At 45.7% G+C, this 24,634-nt stretch overlaps 1 protein-coding gene across 1 annotated transcript in view; it reads left to right on the top strand.

The window, feature by feature from the left end:
• LOC139541897 (laminin subunit alpha-5-like) overlaps nucleotides 1-24,634 on the top strand; it is a 211,983-nt gene that overhangs the window by 137,761 nt on the left and 49,588 nt on the right. Inside the window, exons 39-44 of the mRNA XM_071346780.1 lie at nucleotides 6,655-6,795; nucleotides 12,681-12,842; nucleotides 15,353-15,460; nucleotides 15,723-15,806; nucleotides 19,933-20,163; nucleotides 22,008-22,121. Of these exons, the coding sequence (XP_071202881.1) occupies nucleotides 6,655-6,795; nucleotides 12,681-12,842; nucleotides 15,353-15,460; nucleotides 15,723-15,806; nucleotides 19,933-20,163; nucleotides 22,008-22,121 (840 nt within the window). The remainder of the gene's footprint in view (nucleotides 1-6,654; nucleotides 6,796-12,680; nucleotides 12,843-15,352; nucleotides 15,461-15,722; nucleotides 15,807-19,932; nucleotides 20,164-22,007; nucleotides 22,122-24,634) is intronic.

The following is a 24,634-nucleotide window of genomic DNA, read 5'->3' as shown; positions in this document are numbered from 1 at the left end:
GGTAGACTTGACAGGTTGGTAAAGTTATCCTATTTTTGATGGTCATTAAAGGCAGATATAAAGGGGAAAAGGGGGATACCTAGTCAGTTGTACAACAGAAAGGATACCTAGTCAGTTGTACAACAGAAAGGGGGATACCTAGTCAGTTGTACAACAGAAAGGGGGGTACCTAGTCAGTTGTTCAACAGAAAGGGGGGTACCTAGTCAGTTGTACAACAGAAAGGGGGGTACCTAGTCAGTTGTACAACAGAAAGGGAAAGGGGGATACCTAGTCAGTTATACAACAGAAAGGGGGGATACCTAGTCAGTTGTACAACAGAAAGGGGGATACCTAGTCAGTTATACAACAGAAAGGGGGATACCTAGTCAGTTGTACAACAGAAAGGGGGGGATACCTAGTCAGTTGTACAACAGAAAGGGAAAGGGGGATACCTAGTCAGTTATACAACAGAAAGGGGGGATACCTAGTCAGTTGTACAACAGAAAGGGGGGATACCTAGTCAGTTGTACAACAGAAAGGGGGATACCTAGTCAGTTGTACAACAGAAAGGGGGGATACCTAGTCAGTTGTACAACAGAAAGGGGGATACCTAGTCAGTTGTACAACAGAAAGGGGGATACCTAGTCAGTTGTACAACTGAATGCATTCAACTGAAATGTGTTTTCCTCATTTAATCCAACCCCTCTGAATCAGAGAGGTGCGGGGGGGCTGCCTTAATCGACATCCACGTCTTCGGCGCCCGGGGGAACAGTGGGTTAACTGCCTTGCTCGGTGGTAGAACGACAGATGTTTACCTTGTCAGCTCAGGGATTTGATCGCTCTAAGAACGCTCTCGGAACTACCACAATGAAAACTACATCATTCCCAACGACACTGTAAACTACATCATTCCCAACAACACTGAAAACAACATCATTCCCAACAACACTGAAAACAACATCATTCCCAACAACACTGAAAACTACATCATTCCCAACAACACTGTAAGCTACATCATTCCCAACAACACTGTAAACTACATCATTCCCAGCAACACTGTAAACTACATCATTCCCAACAACACTGTAAACTACATCATTCCCAACAACACTGAAAACAACATCATTCCCAACAACACTGTAAACTACATCATTCCCAACGACACTGTAAACTACATCATTCCCAACAACACTGAAAACAACATCATTCCCAACAACACTGTAAGCTACATCATTCCCAACAACACTGTAAACTACATCATTCCCAGCAACACTGTAAACTACATCATTCCCAACAACACTGTAAACTACATCATTCCCAACAACACTGTAAACTACATCATTCCCAACAACACTGTAAATTACATAATTCCCAACAACACTGTAAACTACATCATTCCCAACAATACTGTAGACTAAATCATTCCCAACAACACTGTAAACTACATCATTCCCAACAACACTGTAAACTACATCATTCCCAACGACACTGTAAACTACATCATTCCCAGCAACACTGTAAACTACATCATTCCCAACAACACTGAAAACAACATCATTCCCAACAACACTGTAAACTACATCATTCCCAACAACACTGTAAACTACATCATTCCCAACGACACTGTAAACTACATCATTCCCAACGACACTGTAGACTACATCATTCCCAACGACACTGTAAACTACATCATTCCCAACGACACTGTAAACTACATCATTCCCAACGACACTGTAAACTACATCATTCCCAACAACACTGTAAACTACATCATTCCCAACAACACTGTAAACTACATCATTCCCAACAATACTGTAGACTAAATCATTCCCAACAACACTGTAAACTACATCATTCCCAACAACACTGTAAACTACATCATTCCCAACGACACTGTAAACTACATCATTCCCAGCAACACTGTAAACTACATCATTCCCAACAACACTGAAAACAACATCATTCCCAACAACACTGTAAACTACATCATTCCCAACAACACTGTAAACTACATCATTCCCAACGACACTGTAAACTACATCATTCCCAACGACACTGTAGACTACATCATTCCCAACGACACTGTAAACTACATCATTCCCAACGACACTGTAAACTACATCATTCCCAACGACACTGTAAACTACATCATTCCCAACAACACTGTAAACTACATCATTCCCAACAACACTGTAAACTACATCATTCCCAACAACACTGTAAACTACATCATTCCCAACAACACTGTAAACTACATCATTCCCAACAACACTGTAAACTACATAATTCCCAACAACGCTGTAAACTACATCATTCCCAACAACGCTGTAAACTACATCATTCCCAGCAACACTGTAAACTACATCATTCCCAACAACACTGTAAACTACATCATTCCCAGCAACACTGTAAACTACATCATTCCCAACAACACTGTAAACTACATCATTCCCAACAACACTGTAAACTACATCATTCCCAACGACACTGTAAACTACATCATTCCCAACGACACTGTAAACTACATCATTCCCAACAACACTGTAAACTACATCATTCCCAACAATACTGTAGACTACATCATTCCCAACAACACTGTAAACTACATCATTCCCAACAACACTGTAAACTACATCATTCCCAATGACACTGTAAACTACATTATTCCCAACGACACTGTAGACTACATCATTCCCAACAACACTGTAAACTACATCATTCCCAACGACACTGTAAACTACATCATTCCCAACGACACTGTAAACTACATCATTTCCAACGACACTGTAAACTACATCATTCCCAACGACACTGTAAACTACATAGCCTAATTCCAAAAGATTTTAATGCAGATTTTAATGAAACAGAGATCAGACGGTTGGCATGGAGATGCTTTAATGGACATTTTACCAGTAAAACTTGAAGAAAAAGGTGAATCATTTACGATTGACAGTCATAAACATGAATGGAGGGTAAAATAAATAGACACAAGGGAACAGGAACAGGCGGTTCAGAACCACAGCCCTAGGCAGCTACAGACAGAATTCTGTTAGCAGGAGACAAGGCTTTAAAATAGTAAATATAACACACAGGTAGAGATATGATTCTGAAAGGAACGGACACGTTTACTTGAATAAGCAACCGTAATAATACTCGTTATATAACTCCGTTACTCATAAAAGTAATATATTACTCTAGAGGGATATTGTTTTGTAATGCATTACCGTCAACACTGCTCAGGTATCACATGAACGCACATAAGACATGTCAAAATGTGTAGAATTGGGATAAATTAGCTTTAAAACCGCAACCTTTTCTCTCCGTCCCATGTCAAAATGTGTAGAATTGCAGAAACTGAGCTCTTAAATAGCTAAATGTTCTCTCAGCCAACAAAGAGGGGTGTGAACAGTTGTAACAGTTTGGGGTTACACGCATTGCAAAGTGTTTGTTTTTTACTACGCTGATAAATTACAATATCCATCCGAACCTTTGACCACCTAGGAAATGTGTGTGACCAAGCCTTCTCAGATAGCAGTCGAGTATCCCTGCACTAGACGGACAATGTTTCAACCAGTAGTAGTTGAGTATCCCTGCACTAGACGGACAATGTTTCAACCAGTAGTAGTTGAGTATCCCTGCACTAGACGGACAATGTTTCAACCAGTAGTAGATGAGTATCCCTGCACTAGACGGACAATGTTTCAACCAGTAGTAGTTGAGTATCCCTGCACTAGACGGACAATGTTTCAACCAGTAGTAGTTGAGTATCCCTGCACTAGACGGACAATGTTTCAACCAGTAGTAGATGAGTATCCCTGCACTAGACGGACAATGTTTCAACCAGTAGTAGTTGAGTATCCCTGCCCCTAGACGGACAATGTTTCAACCAGTAGTAGATGAGTATCCCTGCACTAGACGGACAATGTTTCAACCAGTAGTAGTTGAGTATCCCTGCCCCTAGACGGACAATGTTTCAACCAGTAGTAGTCGAGTATCCCTGCACTAGACGGACAATGTTTCAACCAGTAGTAGTTGAGTATCCCTGCCCCTAGACGGACAATGTTTCAACCAGTAGTAGTCGAGTATCCCTGCACTAGACGGACAATGTTTCAACCAGTAGTAGTTGAGTATCCCTGCACTAGACGGACAATGTTTCAACCAGTAGTAGTCGAGTATCCCTGCCCCTAGACGGACAATGTTTCAACCAGTAGTAGTCGAGTATCCCTGCCCTAGACGGACAATGTTTCAACCAGTAGTAGTTGAGTATCCCTGCACTAGACGGACAATGTTTCAACCAGTAGTAGATGAGTATCCCTGCACTAGACGGACAATGTTTCAACCAGTAGTAGTCGAGTATCCCTGCACTAGACGGACAATGTTTCAACCAGTAGTAGTCGAGTATCCCTGCCCCTAGACGGACAATGTTTCAACCAGTAGTAGTTGAGTATCCCTGCACTAGACGGACAATGTTTCAACCAGTAGTAGTCGAGTATCCCTGCACTAGACGGACAATGTTTCAACCAGTAGTAGTTGAGTATCCCTGCCCCTAGACGGACAATGTTTCAACCAGTAGTAGTCGAGTATCCCTGCACTAGACGGACAATGTTTCAACCAGTAGTAGTCGAGTATCCCTGCACTAGACGGACAATGTTTCAACCAGTAGTAGATGAGTATCCCTGCACTAGACGGACAATGTTTCAACCAGTAGTAGTCGAGTATCCCTGCACTAGACGGACAATGTTTCAACCAGTAGTAGATGAGTATCCCTGCACTAGACGGACAATGTTTCAACCAGTAGTAGATGAGTATCCCTGCACTAGACGGACAATGTTTCAACCAGTAGTAGTTGAGTATCCCTGCCCCTAGACGGACAATGTTTCAACCAGTAGTAGTCGAGTATCCCTGCACTAGACGGACAATGTTTCAACCAGTAGTAGATGAGTATCCCTGCCCTAGACGGACAATGTTTCAACCAGTAGTAGATGAGTATCCCTGCACTAGACGGACAATGTTTCAACCAGTAGTAGATGAGTATCCCTGCACTAGACGGACAATGTTTCAACCAGTAGTAGTTGAGTATCCCTGCACTAGACGGACAATGTTTCAACCAGTAGTAGTTGAGTATCCCTGCACTAGACGGACAATGTTTCAACCAGTAGCAGTTGAGTATCCCTGCCCCTAGACGGACAATGTTTCAACCAGTAGTAGTTGAGTATCCCTGCACTAGACGGACAATGTTTCAACCAGTAGTAGTTGAGTATCCCTGCACTAGACGGACAATGTTTCAACCAGTAGTAGTTGAGTATCCCTGCACTAGACGGACAATGTTTCAACCAGTAGTAGTTGAGTATCCCTGCCCCTAGACGGACAATGTTTCAACCTGTAGTAGTTGAGTATCCCTGCACTAGACGGACAATGTTTCAACCAGTAGTAGTTGAGTATCCCTGCCCCTAGACGGACAATGTTTCAACCTGTAGTAGTTGAGTATCCCTGCACTAGACGGACAATGTTTCAACCAGTAGTAGTCGAGTATCCCTGCACTAGACGGACAATGTTTCAACCAGTAGTAGCTGAGTATCCCTGCACTAGACGGACAATGTTTCAACCAGTAGTAGTTGAGTGTCCCTGCACTAGACGGACAATGTTTCAACCAGTAGTAGTTGAGTATCCCTGCACTAGACGGACAATGTTTCAACCAGTAGTAGTTGAGTATCCCTGCACTAGACGGACAATGTTTCAACCAGTAGTAGATGAGTATCCCTGCACTAGACGGACAATGTTTCAACCAGTAGTAGTTGAGTATCCCTGCACTAGACGGACAATGTTTCAACCAGTAGTAGATCAGTATCCCTGCACTAGACGGACAATGTTTCAACCAGTAGTAGTTGAGTATCCCTGCCCCTAGACGGACAATGTTTCAACCAGTAGTAGTCGAGTATCCCTGCACTAGACGGACAATGTTTCAACCAGTAGTAGTCGAGTATCCCTGCACTAGACGGACAATGTTTCAACCAGTAGTAGTTGAGTATCCCTGCCCCTAGACGGACAATGTTTCAACCAGTAGTAGTTGAGTATCCCTGCACTAGACGGACAATGTTTCAACCAGTAGTAGTTGAGTATCCCTGCACTAGACGGACAATGTTTCAACCAGTAGTAGTCGAGTATCCCTGCACTAGACGGACAATGTTTCAACCAGTAGCAGTTGAGTATCCCTGCCCCTAGACGGACAATGTTTCAACCAGTAGTAGTCGAGTATCCCTGCACTAGACGGACAATGTTTCAACCAGTAGTAGTCGAGTATCCCTGCCCCTAGACGGACAATGTTTCAACCAGTAGTAGTCGAGTATCCCTGCACTAGACGGACAATGTTTCAACCAGTAGTAGTTGAGTATCCCTGCACTAGACGGACAATGTTTCAACCAGTAGCAGTCGAGTATCCCTGCACTAGACGGACAATGTTTCAACCAGTAGTAGTCGAGTATCCCTGCCCCTAGACGGACAATGTTTCAACCAGTAGTAGTTGAGTATCCCTGCACTAGACGGACAATGTTTCAACCAGTAGTAGTTGAGTATCCCTGCACTAGACGGACAATGTTTCAACCAGTAGTCACTTTCAACCTCTCAAGAACATAATTGACAACAAGATGTCTTCCACCTCCTTTTTCCCCCGACAGGAGAATGTCCAGGGTGGTCGTTGTGACCAATGCAGAGTGGGCACCTTCCACCTTGACCCCACCAACCCTAAAGGCTGCACTTCCTGTTTCTGTTTCGGAGCCACCAACCGCTGTCGCAGCTCAGAGAAACGACGGACTGAGGTAGAGGACAGTAAAGCAGACAGGGATTGGGTTTATATATTTCTGTGTTTGCTAAACAGTTCCATGTTTTGTCCACAGGTTCCCAGATTATATTACAACAGACATAAAACTCAGATATACTTTTTATGTGCTGCAACAGAAATTAAGCATATTTTGACTCAATGCTGAGGGGTATAAGTAAAGTGTGCTAATACGTATTAACAGTTAGGTATCGTGATAAACAGTGATAAACAGGAAACTGACAAAATAATGGACACACTTGAGTGAATGAGGGATACGAAGTATTGTATATTGAAAGCGGGTGGAGATTATTTAACTGACAGACAAACAGACAGGCGACTATATCCAGTATCCATATCCTGGTGTGTAACATTAACACGCCTCCTGTAAACCATCGTTCACTTGACATTATTTTGAAGTATTTCACCGCTCGTCAGTGCAAGATAGTTCTGGTACCATTAATTGACTAAATAGCAGTCTGGCTATTTAGTAGTCTTATGGCTTGAGGGTAGAAGCCTGTTGGTCCGAGAACAGATTCTCCGGGTACCATTTTCCAAACGGTAGCAGAGTTAACAGTGTATGGCTTGGGGATAGAAGCCTGTTGGCCCGAGATCCGATGCTTTGGTACAGTTTGCCAGACGGTAGCAGAGTTAACAGTCTATGGCTTGGGGGGCTGGAGTATTTGGCAATTTTTCAGGCCTTCCTCTGACACCGCCTGGTATAGAGGTCCTGGATGGCAGGGAGCTTGGTGATGTACTGGGCTGTCCGCACCACCCTCTGTAGCGTTTTGTGGTCAAGGGCGGTGCATTTGCCATACAACGCGTTGATGCAGCAAGTCAAGATGCTCTCGATGGTGCAACTGTAGAACTTTTTGAGGATCCGAGGGCCCATGCCAAATCTTTTCAGCGTCCTGAGGGGGTAAAGGAGCTGCCATGCGCTCTTCACGACTGTGCAGGTGTGTGTGGACCATGTTAGGTCCTTAGTGATGTTGACGCCAAGAAACTTGACGCAAAGAAACTTGACGCCAAGAAACTCTACCTGATCCACATCAGCCCTGTCGATATGAATGGGAGCGTGCTCTCCCCTCTTTCTCCTATAGTCCACGATCAGCTCCTTAGTATTACTGACGTTGAGGGAGAGGTTGTTGTCCTGTCACCACACTGCTAAGTTCCTGACCTCCTCACTATAGGCTTATTCAACCGTCGTGTCGTAAGCAAACTTGATGATGGTGTTGGTGTCGTGTGTGGTCACACAGTCGTGGGTGAACAGGGAGTACAGGAGTGGACTAAGGGGGGGGGGCCCATGTTAAGGGTCAGCACGTTGGAGGTGTTGTTGCCTACCCTCACCACCTGAGGCTGGCCCGTCAGGAAGTACAGGATCCAGTTGCAGAGGGAAGGGTTCAGTCCCAGTGTCCCCAGCTTGGTGATGACCTTGGAGGGGACTATGGTGTTCAACGCTGAGCTGTAGTCAGTGAACAACATTCTCACATAGTTATTTCCCCTGTTGGCCAGGTGGGAGAGGGCAGTGCGAAGTGCAATTTAGATTGCGTCATCTGTGGATCTGTTGGGGCGGTATATGACTTGGAGTGGGTCCAGGGTGTCTAGGATGATGGTGTTGATGTGTGTCATGACCAGCCTCTCAAAGCACTTCATAATAACAGATCTGAGTGCTACAGGGCAGTAGTCATTTAGGCAGGTTACCTTGGAGCTCTTTGGAACAGGGACAATCGTGGTCAGCTTGAAACATGTTGCGATTACAGACTGGGACAAGGATATATTGAAAATGTCTGTGAAGACACTTGCCAGCTGGTCTGTGCATGCCCTGAGAACTCGCCCTGGTATTCCGGCCTTGTGATTGTTAACCTGTTTTAAACGTTTTGCTCACATCGACCATGGAGAGCGAGATCACACAGTCATCTGGAAAAACAGGGGCTTTCACTGTGGGGACGACATCGTCTATGCACTTATTGATGAAGCCCGTGACGGATGAATCCTGGAACATATCCCAGTCTGTACTAGCGAAACAGTCTTGTCGTGCTTCATCGGACCACTTGCATATTAAGCGCATCACTTGTACTTTCTGTTTGAGCTTTTGTTTGTAAACAGGAAGCAGGAGAATGGAGTCATGGTCAGATTTGCTGCAGGGAGGAGAAGAGAGGGCCTTGTATGTGTTTCTGATGGTTGAGTTTTAGCGCCCCCTAGTGGCGTAGAAGAGGTATTGGTAGAAGTGAGGTAGGACGGTTTTAAATCTCCCCGAGTTAAAGTCTCCGCCCACCAGAAATGCTGCCTCTGGGTAAATTGTTTCTTGTTTTTTTTTATGGCCCCATACAGTTTGTTGAGTTCCAGAGCGATGTTGGCTTGGGGTGGGATGTAAACAGCCGTGATAATTACGGATTAAGTACTTACGTGCGTAGCGTCATCATCCAGCCACGTTTCAGTAAGACATATCATATAGCAGCTTTTCAAGTCTCTCTGATAGGAGACTCTCGAACAAAGCTCATCCATCTTATTCTCCAGTGACTGAACAATTTTGGCAATAGAACGGAGGGGAGCGCCATTCGGTTTTCTCTTCGTCTCAATTTCACCCGGACTCCATCTGGTCTCCCGCGGTGTTTTGGTAGCCCATTGAACAAAGGAATAAGGTCCGATACGAACAGTTGGGCGTTGAAGTCGTATTTGAAGTCGAAATGGAGGTTAGTAACTGTCGATCTGACATACAGAAGTGGTCATCTGTGAGAATAGTAGGAACTTTCTGTAAAAAACAAGATAAACACGACAGTCACAACTCAACAATCATCTGCAGTGGCATTCGGGAAAGTATTCAGACCCTTTGACTTGTCCCACATTTTGTTACGTTACAGCCTTATTCTAAAATTGATTACATCGTTTTTTCCCCTCATCAATTTGCACACAATACCCCATTATGATAAAGCAAAAACAGCAAATGTATTAAAAAAAAAGTATTCAGACCCTTTACTCAGTACTTTGTTGAAGCACCAGTGATTACAGCCTCAAGTCTTCTTGGGTATGATGCTACAAGCTTGGCACACCTGTATTTGGGGAGTTTCTCCCATTCTTCTCTGCAGATCCTCTCAAGCTCTGTCAGGTTGGATGGGGAGCGTTGCTGCACAGCTATTTTCAGGTCTCTTCAGAGATGTTAGATTGGGTTCAAGTCTGGGCTCTGGCTGGGCCACTCAAGGACATTCAGAGACTTGTCCCGAAGCCAGTCCTGCGTTATCTTGGCTGTGTGCTGAGGGTCATTGTGCTGTTGAAAGGTGAACCTTCATTCCAGTCTAAGGTCCTGAGCGCTCTGGAGCAGGTTTTCTTTCTTGGATCTCTCTGTCGATCCTGACTAGTCTCCCAGTCCCTGCCACTAAAAAACATCCCCACAGCATGATGCTGCCACCACCATGCTTCACGGTAGGAATGGTCCCAGGTTTCCTCCAGACATGACGCTTGGCATTCAGGCCAAAGAGAATCTTGTTTCTCATGGTCTGAGAGTCTTTAGGTGCCTTTTGGCAAACTCCAAGCGAGCTGTCATGTGCCTTTTAGTGAGGAGTGACTTCCGTCTCGCCACTTTTTTTATTTATTTTTATTTATTTAACCTTTATTTAACCAGGTAGGCAAATTGAGAACACGTTCTCATTTACAATTGCGACCTGGCCAAGATAAAGCAAAGCAGTTCGACACATACAACAACACATAGTTACACATGGAGTAAAACAAACATATAGTCAATAATACAGTGAAAAAAATAAATAAGTCTATATACAATGTGAGCAAGTGAGGTGAGATAAGGGAGGTGAAGGCAAACAAATATATGTATAAATAAATAAAAATATAAAAGGCCATGGAGGCGAAGTGAGTACAACACAGCAAGTAAAATAAAAACGAAAAAAAACACTGGAATGGTTGGTTTGCAGTGGAAGAAAGTGCAAAGTAGAGACAGAAATAATGGGGTGCAAAGGAGCAAAATAAATTAATAAATAAATACAGTAGGTAAAGAGGTAGTTGTTTGGGCTAAATTGTAGATGGGTTATGTACAGGTGCAGTAATCTATGAGCTGCTCTGACAGCCGGTGCTTAAAGCTAGTGAGGGAGATAGGTGTTTCCAGTTTCAGAGATTTTTGTAGTTCGTTCCAGTCATTGGCAGCAGAGAACTGGAAGGAGAGGCGTCCAAAGGAAGAATTGGTTTTGGGGGTGACTAGAGAGATATACCTGCTGGAGCGCGTGCTACAGGTAGGTGCTGCTATGGTGACCAGCGAGCTGAGATAAGGGGGGACTTTACCTAGCAGGGTCTTGTAGATGACCTGGAACCAGTGGGTTTGGCGACGAGTATGAAGCGAGGGCCAGCCAACGAGAGTGTACAGGTCGCAGTGGTGGGTAGTATATGGGGCTTTGGTGACAAAACGGATGGCACTGTGATAGACTGCATCCAATTTATTGAGTAGGGTTTTGGAGGCTATTTTGTAAATGACATCACCGAAGTCGAGGATTGGTAGGATGGTCAGTTTTACAAGGGTATGTTTGGCAGCATGAGTAAAGGATGCTTTGTTGCGGAATAGGAAGCCAATTCTAGATTTGACTTTGGATTGGAGATGTTTGATGTGAGTCTGGAAGGAGAGTTTACAGTCTAACCAGACACCTAGGTATTTGTAGTTGTCCACATATTCTAAGTCAGAGCCGTCCAAAGTAGTGATGTTGGACAGGCGGGCAGGAGCAGGCAGCGATCGGTTGAAGAGCATGCATTTGGTTTTACTTGTATTTAAGAGCAGTTGGAGGCCACGGAAGGAGAGTTGTATGGCATTGAAGCTTTACCATAAAGGCCTGAATGGTGGCGTGCTGCAGAGATGGTTGTCCTTCTGGAATGTTCTCCCATCTCCACAGAGGAACTCTAGAGCTCTGTCAGAATGACCATCAGGTTCTTGGTCACTTCCCTGACCAAGGCCCTTCTCCCCCGATTGCTCAGATTGGCCGTGCTGCCAGCTCTAGGAAGAGTCTTGGTGGTTCCAAACATCTTCCATTTAAGAAAGATGGAGGCCACTGTGTTTTTGCTGACTTTCAATGCTTCCCCAGATCTATGCCTCGTCACAATCCTGTCTTGAAGCTCTACGAAAAATTCCTCCGACCTCATTGCTTGGTTTTTGCTCTGACATGCACTGTCAACTGTGAGACCTTATGTAGACAGGTGTGTGCCTTTCCAAATCATGTCCAATCATTTGAATTTACCACGGGTGGACTCCAATCAAGTTGTAGAAACATCTCAAGGATGATCAGTGGAAACAGGATGCACCTGAGCTCAATTTTGAGTCTCATAGCAAAGGGTCTGAATACTTATGTAAATAAGGTATTTTTAAAAAATTAATTAAAATAAATGTGCAAAAATGTCTAAAAACCTGATTTTGCTTTGTCATGAGGTATTATGTGTAGATTGCTGAGGACTTTAGCAAATGTTTTAATCAAATTTAGAATACGGCTGTAACGTAACAAAATGTGGGAAAAAATCAAGGGGTCTGAATACTTTCCCGAAGGCACTGTATTTGGTATTTCCCGAGCCCAAATTGCGCGCCAGCGCATTTAAAACGAACTACATCTTATAGAAACAAATGATGATCCGTGTCCAAATCAGGCATTTTTGGTGTAGTAACTTGTTTTTTAAATTGTTTTATTTTTCTTTCTGTATAGACAGGAGTAGGCTACTTATTCTATATATAATTTAGCCAATTTAATTTACTTTATAGGGAGCAGACAGACAGGAAGTGTTATGTTTTGTTATAGGTGATGGACATGCTGGGCTGGGTGCTGTTAGGAGCAGACAGACAGGAAGTTCCTGTGACGGTGTATAAATGTTATGTTAATATACCCTGTACACTGTAATAACCTCCAGGTGATGGATATGATGGACTGGGTGTTGCTCGGAGCAGACAAACAGGAAGTTCCTGTGACAGTATATCCTGATCAGGACTTGGTGGAAGCGGACCTTGGTGATGTACCTGATGTGTACCAAGACCTCCTCTGGCACGCTCCTAGAACTTACCTGGGAGACAAGGTACGGAGACAAGATACCACACCATACAGTAAACTTTATTGTCCCCAAAGTCTTGGACACACAATCCTTATGTATTTTTTATTTATTTATTTAACCTTTATTTAACAAGGCAAGTCAGTTAAGAACACATTCTTATTTACAATGACGGCCTACCCCGGCCAAACCCTAACGACGCTGGGCCAATTGTGTTCCGCCCTCCATGGGACTCCCAATCACAGCCGGTTGTGATACAGCCTGGATTCGAGCCAGGGTGTCTTTAGTGACGACTCAAGCAATGAGACGCAGTGCCTTAGTCCACTGCGCCAATCGGGAGTCTGTAACTGTTACGAATCCCTTTGGCCCGACAGTCTGGGGGGGGGGTGGTAATGGGACCCGTAACACAACTCACGCAAATTATAATAGTGAAAACGTAACAGTGAGAACAAATAACCACGACAACTTAAATCTACCGTCAAACTCAGGGTTTATTAGTAAACACACGGTAATGGGGGGGGTGGGGGGGCAGGAAAAGGGGCTGAGCTGGACCCAAGGAAATAAATAATAAGCATCCAAAAACACCCCTAAGCTAGACTAGCCTATTTCAACAACAGCTAACTAACTAACCAAAAATACAGTGGGTGGTCCGCCCAGTTCTAACTAGTGTATTTAACAAAGTTTACCTACGGGTAGTGTATGCCCATGGGCGACCTGTCTGGTTACCCCCTTTTCCCATTATCAAACAAACACCATAACAAACACAATACTCACAGGTGGGGACAAAGTGACATGTAGATGCTAAACCACACAAGAGATCTACAAACATATGGCATTTACAGAGAGATTGAGCTCTACAGTACACAACTGACAGGGTTTTTAAACCAAGGGAAAGGGACTGTGATTGGGTAGGAGAAAAGGAGCAGGTGTCTTCTGATTAGCGACTGATTGATCACTGATTGGGGAATGATGATGGTCATCTGTGAGTAGGGGAGAAGGAGAGAAAAAGACATACACACAGGATACACACAGAATACTTGTATCCGTAACAGTAACTAGTAATAGAAAACATATATTTTACGCATAGTAACATACATTGCAACGACTCCAGGGTCACAAAGACTCGCAGTGGGTCCAAGAGTTAAAATGGAGTCACAAAGACTCGCAGTGGGTCCAAGAGTTAAAATGGAGTCACAAAGACTCGCAGTGGGTCCAAGAGTTAAAATGGAGTCACAAAGACTCGCAGTGGGTCCAAGAGTTAAAATGGAGTCACAAAGACTCGCAGTGGGTCCAAGAGTTAAAATGGAGTCACAAAGACTCGCAGTGGGTCCAAGAGTTAAAATGGAGTCACAAAGACTCGCAGTGGGTCCAAGAGTTAAAATGGAGTCACAAAGACTCGCAGTGGGTCCAAGAGTTAAAATGGAGGAACACCTGTAGTCGACAGAGGTTGTTTCACAAGACAAAGGCAAAGGAGGAAAAGGCTTAAACACAACAATAACCCGGGGCCTTGTGCAGGCGGGAGCGGGCGGGGCCTGGGAGGGGTGGAATGAATGCTTCACTAGGTGTTATTTAGCCAGAGGGCCCTCATAGAGGTACTGTGTTCACCATGCCAAGGAGAGGGAGAGGGCTGGTGGGGAGGGTTCGCTGGGGCGTCTACATCAGATTACACTAGTGCTACGGGCTACGTATAGCACACACACACACACACACACACACACACACACACACACACACACACACACACACACACACACACACACACACACACACACACACACACACACCCTAAAGAGGAAGTGTAGACAGCCAGCGGTTATAGAGATAATGATGGTTGTTTTGTCTAGAATATAACACCTTTCATGTTAGATTTTATCTCTCTCTTTGAACATACTTAGTTATCTTCCTCTAGGATTTATTGTCTGACCACAAGTCTGTCGCTCTGTCGCTCTGTCTGTCTGTCTGTCTGTCTGTCTGTCTCTGCCTCTATGTCTGTCTGTCTGTCTCTCTCTGTCTCTCTGTCCGCCTGTCTGCCTCTCTGTCTCTATCTGTCTGCCTCTGCCTGCTTCTCTGTCTGTCTGTCTGTCTGTCTGTCTGTCTGTCTGTCTGTCTGTCTGTCTGCCTCTCTCTATCTCGCTGTGCTTCATTCTCTCTCTCTCCATCCCTCTCCCTCCCCCCTCTCTCTCTCTCCATCCCTTTCCCTCCCCCCTCTCTCTCTCTCCATCCCTCCCCCTCCCCCCTCTCTCTCCATCCCTCTCCCTCCCCCTCTCTCTCTCTCCATCCCTTTCCCTCCCCCTCTCTCTCTCTCCATCCCTCCCCCTCCCCCCTCTCTCTCTCTCCATCCCTCTCCCTCCCCCCTCTCTCTCTCTCCATCCCTCCCCCCTCTCCCTCTCTCCATCCCTCTCCCTCCCCCCTCTCTCTCTCTCCATCCCTCTCCCTCCCCCCTCTCTCTCTCTACATCCCTTTCCCTCCCCCCTCTCTCTCACTCTCTCTCCATCCCTTTCCCTCCCCCCTCTCTCTCTGTCTTCATCTCTGTCTAGGTATCGTCTTATGGAGGCTATCTGCGGTATAGTCTCCACACTCAGACTATGAGAGGAGATGTTCTCTCTCTACCCACCGAGGCCTCTCGCCCTGACATCATTCTCAAGGTAAACAACCCACCACAGTGTACCATGGCTTTACATCTGAACAGATTACCAAGATGTACTTTCTACATTTAACCCGAGTGCCTGGTATCCTTTGATGTCTATGGAAGAAAGTATGTGTTTGCCTTACTTGACATGAATGAACTATTCGTAACGAGTAAAAGGTTGTGTCTGTGTCAAGAAGCCAGAAGAGCAGTGAACTGAAAGTTGGCTAGTTTATCTCTGCTGTTAAAAGATATGTCTGTGTGTGTCTCTGTGTCTACAGGGTAACCAGATGACCCTGGTGTTCATTGAGAGAGAATATTCTTCACCTGAACAACCACACCTGGGGATAGTCCACATGGTGGAGGTAGGACACTGACCACCTGGGGATAGTCCACATGGTGGAGGAGGGACACTGACCTGACCTCCTGGAGATAGTCCACATGGTGGAGGAGGGACACTGACCTGACCTCCTGGAGATAGTCCACATGGTGGAGGAGGGACACTGACCTGACCTCCTGGAGATAGTCCACATGGTGGAGGAGGGACACTGACCTGACCTCCTGGAGATAGTCCACATGGTGGAGGAGGGACACTGACCTGACCACCTGGAGATAGTCCACATGGTGGAGGTAGGACACTGACCTGACCTCCTGGAGATAGTCCACATGGTGGAGGTAGGACACTGACCTGACCTCCTGGAGATAGTCCACATGGTGGAGGAGGGACACTGACCTGACCTCCCGGGGATAGTCCACATGGTGGAGGTAGGACACTGACCTGACCACCTCAGGATAGTCCACATGGTGGAGGAGGGACACTGACCTGAACACCTCAGGATAGTCCACATGGTGGAGGAGGGACACTGACCACCTGGGGATAGTCCACATGGTGGAGGTAGGACACTGACCTGACCACCTGGTGATAGTCCACATGGTGGAGGAGGGACACTGACCTGAACACCTGGTGATAGTCCACATGCTGGAGGTAGGACACTGACCACCTGGGGATAGTCCACATGGTGGAGGTAGGACACTGACCTGAACACCTGGTGATAGTCCACATGCTGGAGGTAGGACACTGACCACCTGGGGATAGTTCACATGGTGGAGGAGGGACACTGACCTGACCTCCTGGAGATAGTCCACATGGTGGAGGTAGGACACTGACCACCTGGTGATAGTCCACATGGTGGAGGAGGGACACTGACCACCTGGGGATAGTCCACATGGTGGAGGTAGGACACTGACCTGACCACCTGGAGATAGTCCACATGGTGGAGGAGGGACACTGACCTGACCACCTGGTGATAGTCCACATGGTGGAGGAGGGACACTGACCTGAACACCTGGTGATAGTCCACATAATGGAGGTAGGACACTGACCACCTGGGGATAGTCCACATGGTGGAGGAGGGACACTGACCACCTGGGGATAGTCCACATGGTGGAGGTAGGACACTGACCTGACCACCTGGAGATAGTCCACATGGTGGAGGAGGGACACTGACCTGACCACCTGGTGATAGTCCACATGGTGGAGGAGGGACACTGACCTGAACACCTGGTGATAGTCCACATAATGGAGGTAGGACACTGACCACCTGGGGATAGTCCACATGGTGGAGGTAGGACACTGACCTGATCACCTGGGGATAGTCCACATGGTGGAGGTAGGACACTGACCTGACCTCCTGGAGATAGTCCACATGGTGGAGGAGGGACACTGACCTGACCTCCTGGAGATAGTCCACATGGTGGAGGAGGGACACTGACCTGACCTCCTGGAGATAGTCCACATGGTGGAGGAGGGACACTGACCTGACCTTCTGGAGATAGTCCACATGGTGGAGGAGGGACACTGACCTGACCTTCTGGAGATAGTCCACATGGTGGAGGAGGGACACTGACCTGACCTCCTGGAGATAGTCCACATGGTGGAGGAGGGACACTGACCTGACCTCCTGGAGATAGTCCACATGGTGGAGGAGGGACACTGACCTGACCTCCTGGAGATAGTCCACATGGTGGAGGAGGGACACTGACCTGACCTCCTGGAGATAGTCCACATGGTGGAGGAGGGACACTGACCTGACTTCCTGGAGATAGTCCACATGGTGGAGGTAGGACACTGACCTGACCTCCTGGAGATAGTCCACATGGTGGAGGAGGGACACTGACCTGAACACCTCAGGATAGTCCACATGGTGGAGGAGGGACACTGACCACCTGGGGATAGTCCACATGGTGGAGGTAGGACACTGACCTGACTTCCTGGAGATAGTCCACATGGTGGAGGAGGGACACTGACCTGACTACCTGGAGATAGTCCACATGGTGGAGGAGGGACACTGACCTGACCTCCTGGGGATAGTCCACATGGTGGAGGTAGGACACTGACCTGACTTCCTGGAGATAGTCCACATGGTGGAGGAGGGACACTGACCTGACTACCTGGAGATAGTCCACATGGTGGAGGAGGGACACTGACCTGACCTCCTGGAGATAGTCCACATGGTGGAGGAGGGACACTGACCTGATCACCTGGAGATAGTCCACATGGTGGAAGAGGGACACTGACCTGACCTCCTATAGATAGTCCACATGGTGGAGGAGGGACACTGACCTGATCACCTGGAGATAGTCCACATGGTGGAGGAGGGACACTGACCTCCTGGAGATAGTCCACATGGTGGAGGTAGGACACTGACCTGACCTCCTGGAGATAGTCCACATGGTGGAGGAGGGACACTGACCTGACCTCCTATAGATAGTCCACATGGTGGAGGAGGGACACTGACCTGACCTCCTATAGATAGTCCACATGGTGGAGGAGGGACACTGACCTGATCACCTGGAGATAGTCCACATGGTGGAGGAGGGACACTGACCTCCTGGAGATAGTCCACATGGTGGAGGTAGGACACTGATCTGACCTCCTGGAGATAGTCCACATGGTGGAGAAGGGACACTGACCTGATCACCTGGAGATAGTCCACATGGTGGAGGAGGGACACTGACCTCCTGGAGATAGTCCACATGGTGGAGGTAGGACACTGACCTGACCTCCTGGAGATAGTCCACATGGTGGAGGAGGGACACTGACCTGACCTCCTATAGATAGTCCACATGGTGGAGGAGGGACACTGACCTGACCTCCTATAGATAGTCCACATGGTGGAGGTAGGACACTGACCTGACTTCCTGGAGATAGTCCACATGGTGGAGGAGGGACACTGACCTGACCTCCTATAGATAGTCCACATGGTGGAGGAGGGACACTGACCTGACCTCCTGGAGATAGTCCACATGGTGGAGGAGGGACACTGACCTGACCACCTGGAGATAGTCCACATGGTGGAGGAGGGACACTGACCTCCTGGAGATAGTCCACATGGTGGAGGAGGGACACTGACCTCCTGGAGATAGTCCACATGGTGGAGGAGGGACACTGACCTGACTACCTGGAGATAGTCCACATGGTGGAGGAGGGACACTGACCTCCTGGAGATAGTCCACATGGTGGAGGAGGGACACTGACCTGACTACCTGGAGATAGTCCACATGGTGGAGGAGGGACACTGACCTGACTACCTGGAGATAGTCCACATGGTGGAGGAGAGACACTGACCTGACCTCCTGGGGATAGTCCACATGGTGGAGGAGGGACACTGACCTGACCACCTGGTGATAGTCCACATGGTGGAGGAGGGACACTGACCTGATCACCTGGTGATAGTCCACATGGTGGAGGAGGGACACTGACCTGATCACCTGGTGATAGTCCACATGGTGGAGGAGGGACACTGACCTGACCTCCTGGGGATAGTCCACATGGTGGAGGTAGGACACTGACCTGACCTCCTGGAGATAGTCCACATGGTGGAGGAGGGACACTGACCTGACCACCTGGAGTTATGTTCACAAGAGTGGATTAGGGATCACTGACCTGTTGGAGACAGTCTAAATGATGGCTCTTTGACACTGATCTGACCTCCTGAAGATAGTACACATTGTGGAGGACTGACAGTTTTCTGATCATCTGGACATAGTCCACATGACGGATCAGGTACACTGACATCACTGGAGATAGTCCACATGCCGGAGCTCTCACCCCGTCTCTCTCTCTCTCTGGCGCTCGTCTCTCATCGTGGCGGTCGGTCTCTCTCTCTCTCTCTCTCTCTCGCTCGTCTCGCATCGCTCGCTGCGCGTCGCTCGACTCTGACTCTCGCTCTCTCTCGTCTCTCATCGTCTCGCTACTACTCTCACCCCGTCTCTCTCTCTCTCTCGTCTCTCATGCTCTCGGTCTCTCTCTCTCTCTCTCTCTCTCTCTCTCTCGTCTCTCATGGTCGTGGCTGGACTCTGACTCTCTCTCTCTCTGGTGATCGTCTCTCTGGCTCGCTCTCTCTCTCTCTCTCTCTCTCTCTCTCTCTCTCTCTCTCTCTCACCCCCGTCTCTCTCTCTCTCACCCCCGTCTCTCTCTCTCCCCCCCAGGGAAGTTTCCGCCACGCCCGGACGGGTAACGTGGTGTCTAGAGAGGAACTGATGATGGTTCTGGTTGGTTTAGAGTCTCTCCAGATCAGAGCTCTCCACTCCCAGTCTGCCCACACTGTGTCGCTACGCGGGGTCGTGCTGGAGGGAGCACAGACACTGCCCACGGGGCGACACGCCAACAACGTAGAGATCTGTCTCTGTCCCGCTAACTACCAGGGAGACTCCTGTCAGGTTGGTGTTAATACTGACTCACTGTACTAACATGTTATCAGTGGATACTGATTTGTTAACAGCTACAGTTAGTTCATGTACTAGTGATTATTACTGCTCCTACAACAGCGTGTAGGGAAAGGGGGGATACCTAGTCAGTTGTACAACAGAAAGGGGGATACCTAGTCAGTTGTACAACAGAAAGGGAAAGGGGGATACCTAGTCAGTTGTACAACAGAAAGGGAAAGGGAGATACCTAGTCAGTTGTACAACAGAAAGGGGGGTACCTAGTTAGTTGTACAACAGAAAGGGGGGTACCTAGTTAGTTGTACAACAGAAAGGGGGGATACCTAGTCAGTTGTACAACAGAAAGGGGGATACCTAGTCAGTTGTACAACAGAAAGGGGGGTACCTAGTTAGTTGTACAACAGAAAGGGGGGTACCTAGTTAGTTGTACAACAGAAAGGGGGGTACCTAGTTAGTTGTACAACAGAAAGGGGGGATACCTAGTCAGTTGTACAACAGAAAGGGGGATACCTAGTCAGTTGTACAACAGAAAGGGGGGATACCTAGTCAGTTGTACAACAGAAAGGGGGGTACCTAGTTAGTTGTACAACAGAAAGGGGGGTACCTAGTTAGTTGTACAACAGAAAGGGGGGATACCTAGTCAGTTGTACAACAGAAAGGGGGATACCTAGTCAGTTGTACAACAGAAAGGGGGGTACCTAGTTAGTTGTACAACAGAAAGGGGGATACCTAGTCAGTTGTACAACAGAAAGGGGGGATACCTAGTCAGTTGTACAACAGAAAGGGGGGTACCTAGTTAGTTGTACAACAGAAAGGGGGGATACCTAGTCAGTTGTACAACAGAAAGGGGGATACCTAGTCAGTTGTACAACAGAAAGGGAAAGGGTGGGGATACCTAGTCAGTTGTACAACAGAAAGGGGGGTACCTAGTTAGTTGTACAACAGAAAGGGGGATACCTAGTCAGTTGTACAACAGAAAGGGAAAGGGGGGATACCTAGTTACTTGTACAACAGAAAGGGAAAGGGGGGATACCTAGTCAGTTGTACAACAGAATGGATTCAACTGAAATGTGTCTTCCTCATTTAACCCAACCCCTCTGAATCAGACGTCCACATCATCTGCGCCCGGGGAACAGTTGTTGTTTGGGGTAACTGCCTTGCTCAAGGGCAGAACAGCAGATGTTTCCAGCTTGCCGGCTCAGAATTCAAACCAGCGACTTTTCGGTTACTGGACCAAAGCTCTTAACCTCTACCTGCCTACAATGTGTGGGTCCATTTATGTAGATACAGTCATCCTATATAATTAGGTGTGATGAAGCAGGAAGTACATCTCCATAAATAAGTTCGTACAGATAGGAATCAAGTCTGAATCTCTCTTCTCTCGTTTCTCTCTCTGTCCCTCTCTCCTCCTCCTCTTCTCTCTCTCTCTCTCTCTCTCTCTCTCTCTCTCTCTCTCTCTCTCTCTCTCTCTCTCTCTCTCTCTCTCTCTCTCTCTCTCTCGCTCTCCTCCTCTCTCTCTCTCTCTCTCTCTCTCTCCTCCTCTCTCTCTCGCTCTCCTCCTCTCTCTCTCGCTCTCCTCCTCTCTCTTTCTCTCTCTCCCTCCTCCTTCTCTCGCTCTCCTCCTCTCTCTTTCTCTCTCATCCTCCTACTCTTCTCTCTCTCTCTCTCTCCTCCTCCTCCGCCACTCTCTCTCTCTCCTCCTCCTCTCTCCTCCTTCTCTGTCTGTCCCTCCTCCTCCTCCTCTCTCTCTCTCTCCTCCTCCTCTCTCTCTCTCTGTCTGTCCCTCCTCTCTCTCTCTCTCTCTGTCTGTCCCTCCTCCTCCTCCTCCTCCTCTCCAGCAATGTGCTCCAGGGTACTACAGAGACACTAAGGGTCTGTTCCTGGGGAAGTGTGTTCCCTGCAACTGTAATGGTCACTCTGACCAGTGTCTGGACGGGTCTGGAGTCTGTGAGGTGAGTGCTGCAAACACACACACACACACACACACACACACACACACACACACACACACACACACACACACACACACACACACACACACACACACACACACACACACACACACACACACACACACACACACATGTAAATGATAGGTTGTTCCTGGATGGATCAGGAAGCTGTATCAAAATGGAAGATGCACACTCTCCTCTCTTTGCAAGGAATTTTTATTGACATCAATGTTTTCTTTCCAGCTGAATTATAATCAGCACTATAACAACACAATAACCTCACCTCAAAGGTGTTCTTTATTAATTTATTTATACTTCCTCCATGAAATAACGCAGATGGTAGATTTTACAGCATCATTGACATCAATGAGTAGAGTAAATGTTTTGACTACTGCTACATGTAACTACTGATAAATACTACTGCATTTAACTACTGATAAATACTACTGCATTTAACTACTGCTAAATACAACTACATGTAATTACTGCTAAATACAACTACATTTAATTACTGCTAAATACAACGACATGTAATTACTGCTAAATACAACGACATTTAATTACTGCTAAATACAACGACATGTAATTACTGCTAAATACAACTACATTTAATTACTGCTAAATACAACTACATTTAATTACTGCTAAATACAACGACATGTAATTACTGCTAAATACAACGACATGTAATTACTGCTAAATACAACTACATTTAATTACTGCTAAATACAACTACATTTAATTACTGCTAAATACAACGACATGTAATTACTGCTAAATACAACTACATTTAATTACTGCTAAATACAACTACATTTAATTACTGCTAAATACAACTACATTTAATTACTGCTAAATACAACGACATGTAATTACTGCTAAATACAACTACATTTAATTACTGCTAAATACAATGACATGTAATTACTGCTAAATACAACGACATGTAATTACTGCTAAATACAACTACCTTTAATTACTGCTAAATACAACTACATTTAATTACTGCTAAATACAACGACATGTAATTACTGCTAAATACAACGACATGTAATTACTGCTAAATACAACTACATTTAATTACTGCTAAATACAACGGCATGTAATTACTGCTAAATACAACGACATGTAATTACTGCTAAATACAACTACATTTAATTACTGCTAAATACAACTACATTTAATTACTGCTAAATACAACGACATGTAATTACTGCTAAATACAACTACATTTAATTACTGCTAAATACAACGACATGTAATTACTGCTAAATACAACTACATTTAATTACTGCTAAATACAACGACATGTAATTACTGCTAAATACAACGACATGTAATTACTGCTAAATACAACTACATTTAATTACTGCTAAATACAACTACATTTAATTACTGCTAAATACAACGACATGTAATTACTGCTAAATACAACGGCATGTAATTACTGCTAAATACAACGACATTTAATTACTGCTAAATACAACTACATGTAATTACTGCTAAATACAACGACATGTAATTACTGCTAAATACAACGGCATGTAACTACTGCTTGAAGCACAAACATTTTATTTAAACCTTATTTTACCAGGTAAGTAAATAACATAGTTGATGTGTTTACCCTTAGATATATTCCCCAGAGTTGATGTGTTTACCCTTAGATATATTCACCATAGTTGATGTGTTTACCCTTAGATATATTCCCCATAGTTGATGTGTTTACCCTTAGATATATTCCCCATAGTTGATGTGTTTACCCTTAGATATATTCACCATAGTTGATGTGTTTACCCTTAGATATATTCACCATAGTTGATGTGTTTACCCTTAGATATATTCACCATAGTTGATGTGTTTACCCTTAGATATATTCCCCAGAGTTGATGTGTTTACCCTTAGATATATTCCCCATAGTTGATGTGTTTACCCTTAGATATATTCCCCATAGTTGATGTGTTTACCCTTAGATATATTCACCATAGTTGATGTGTTTACCCTTAGATATATTCCCCCATAGTTGATGTGTTTACCCTTAGATATATTCCCCATAGGTGATGTGTTTACCCTTAGATATATTCCCCATAGTTGATGTGTTTACCCTTAGATATATTCCCCATAGTTGATGTGTTTACCCTTAGATATATTCACCATAGTTGATGTGTTTACCCTTAGATATATTCACCATAGTTGATGTGTTTACCCTTAGATATATTCACCATAGTTGATGTGTTTACCCTTAGATATATTCCCCATAGTTGATGTCTTTACCCTTAGATATATTCCCCATAGTTGATGTGTTTACCCTTAGATATATTCACCATAGTTGATGTGTTTACCCTCTAGATATATTCACCATAGTTGATGTGTTTACCCTTAGATATATTCCCCATAGTTGATGTGTTTACCCTTAGATATATTCCCCATAGTTGATGTGTTTATCCTTAGATATATTCCCCATAGTTGATGTGTTTACCCTGAGATATATTCCCTATAGTTGATGTGTTTACCCT

Source organism: Salvelinus alpinus, chromosome 17 (genome assembly GCF_045679555.1).
Source record: "Salvelinus alpinus chromosome 17, SLU_Salpinus.1, whole genome shotgun sequence".
NCBI classification, from domain to species: Eukaryota; Metazoa; Chordata; class Actinopteri; order Salmoniformes; family Salmonidae; genus Salvelinus; species Salvelinus alpinus.
This window is presented reverse-complemented; position numbering and strand designations above follow the sequence as displayed.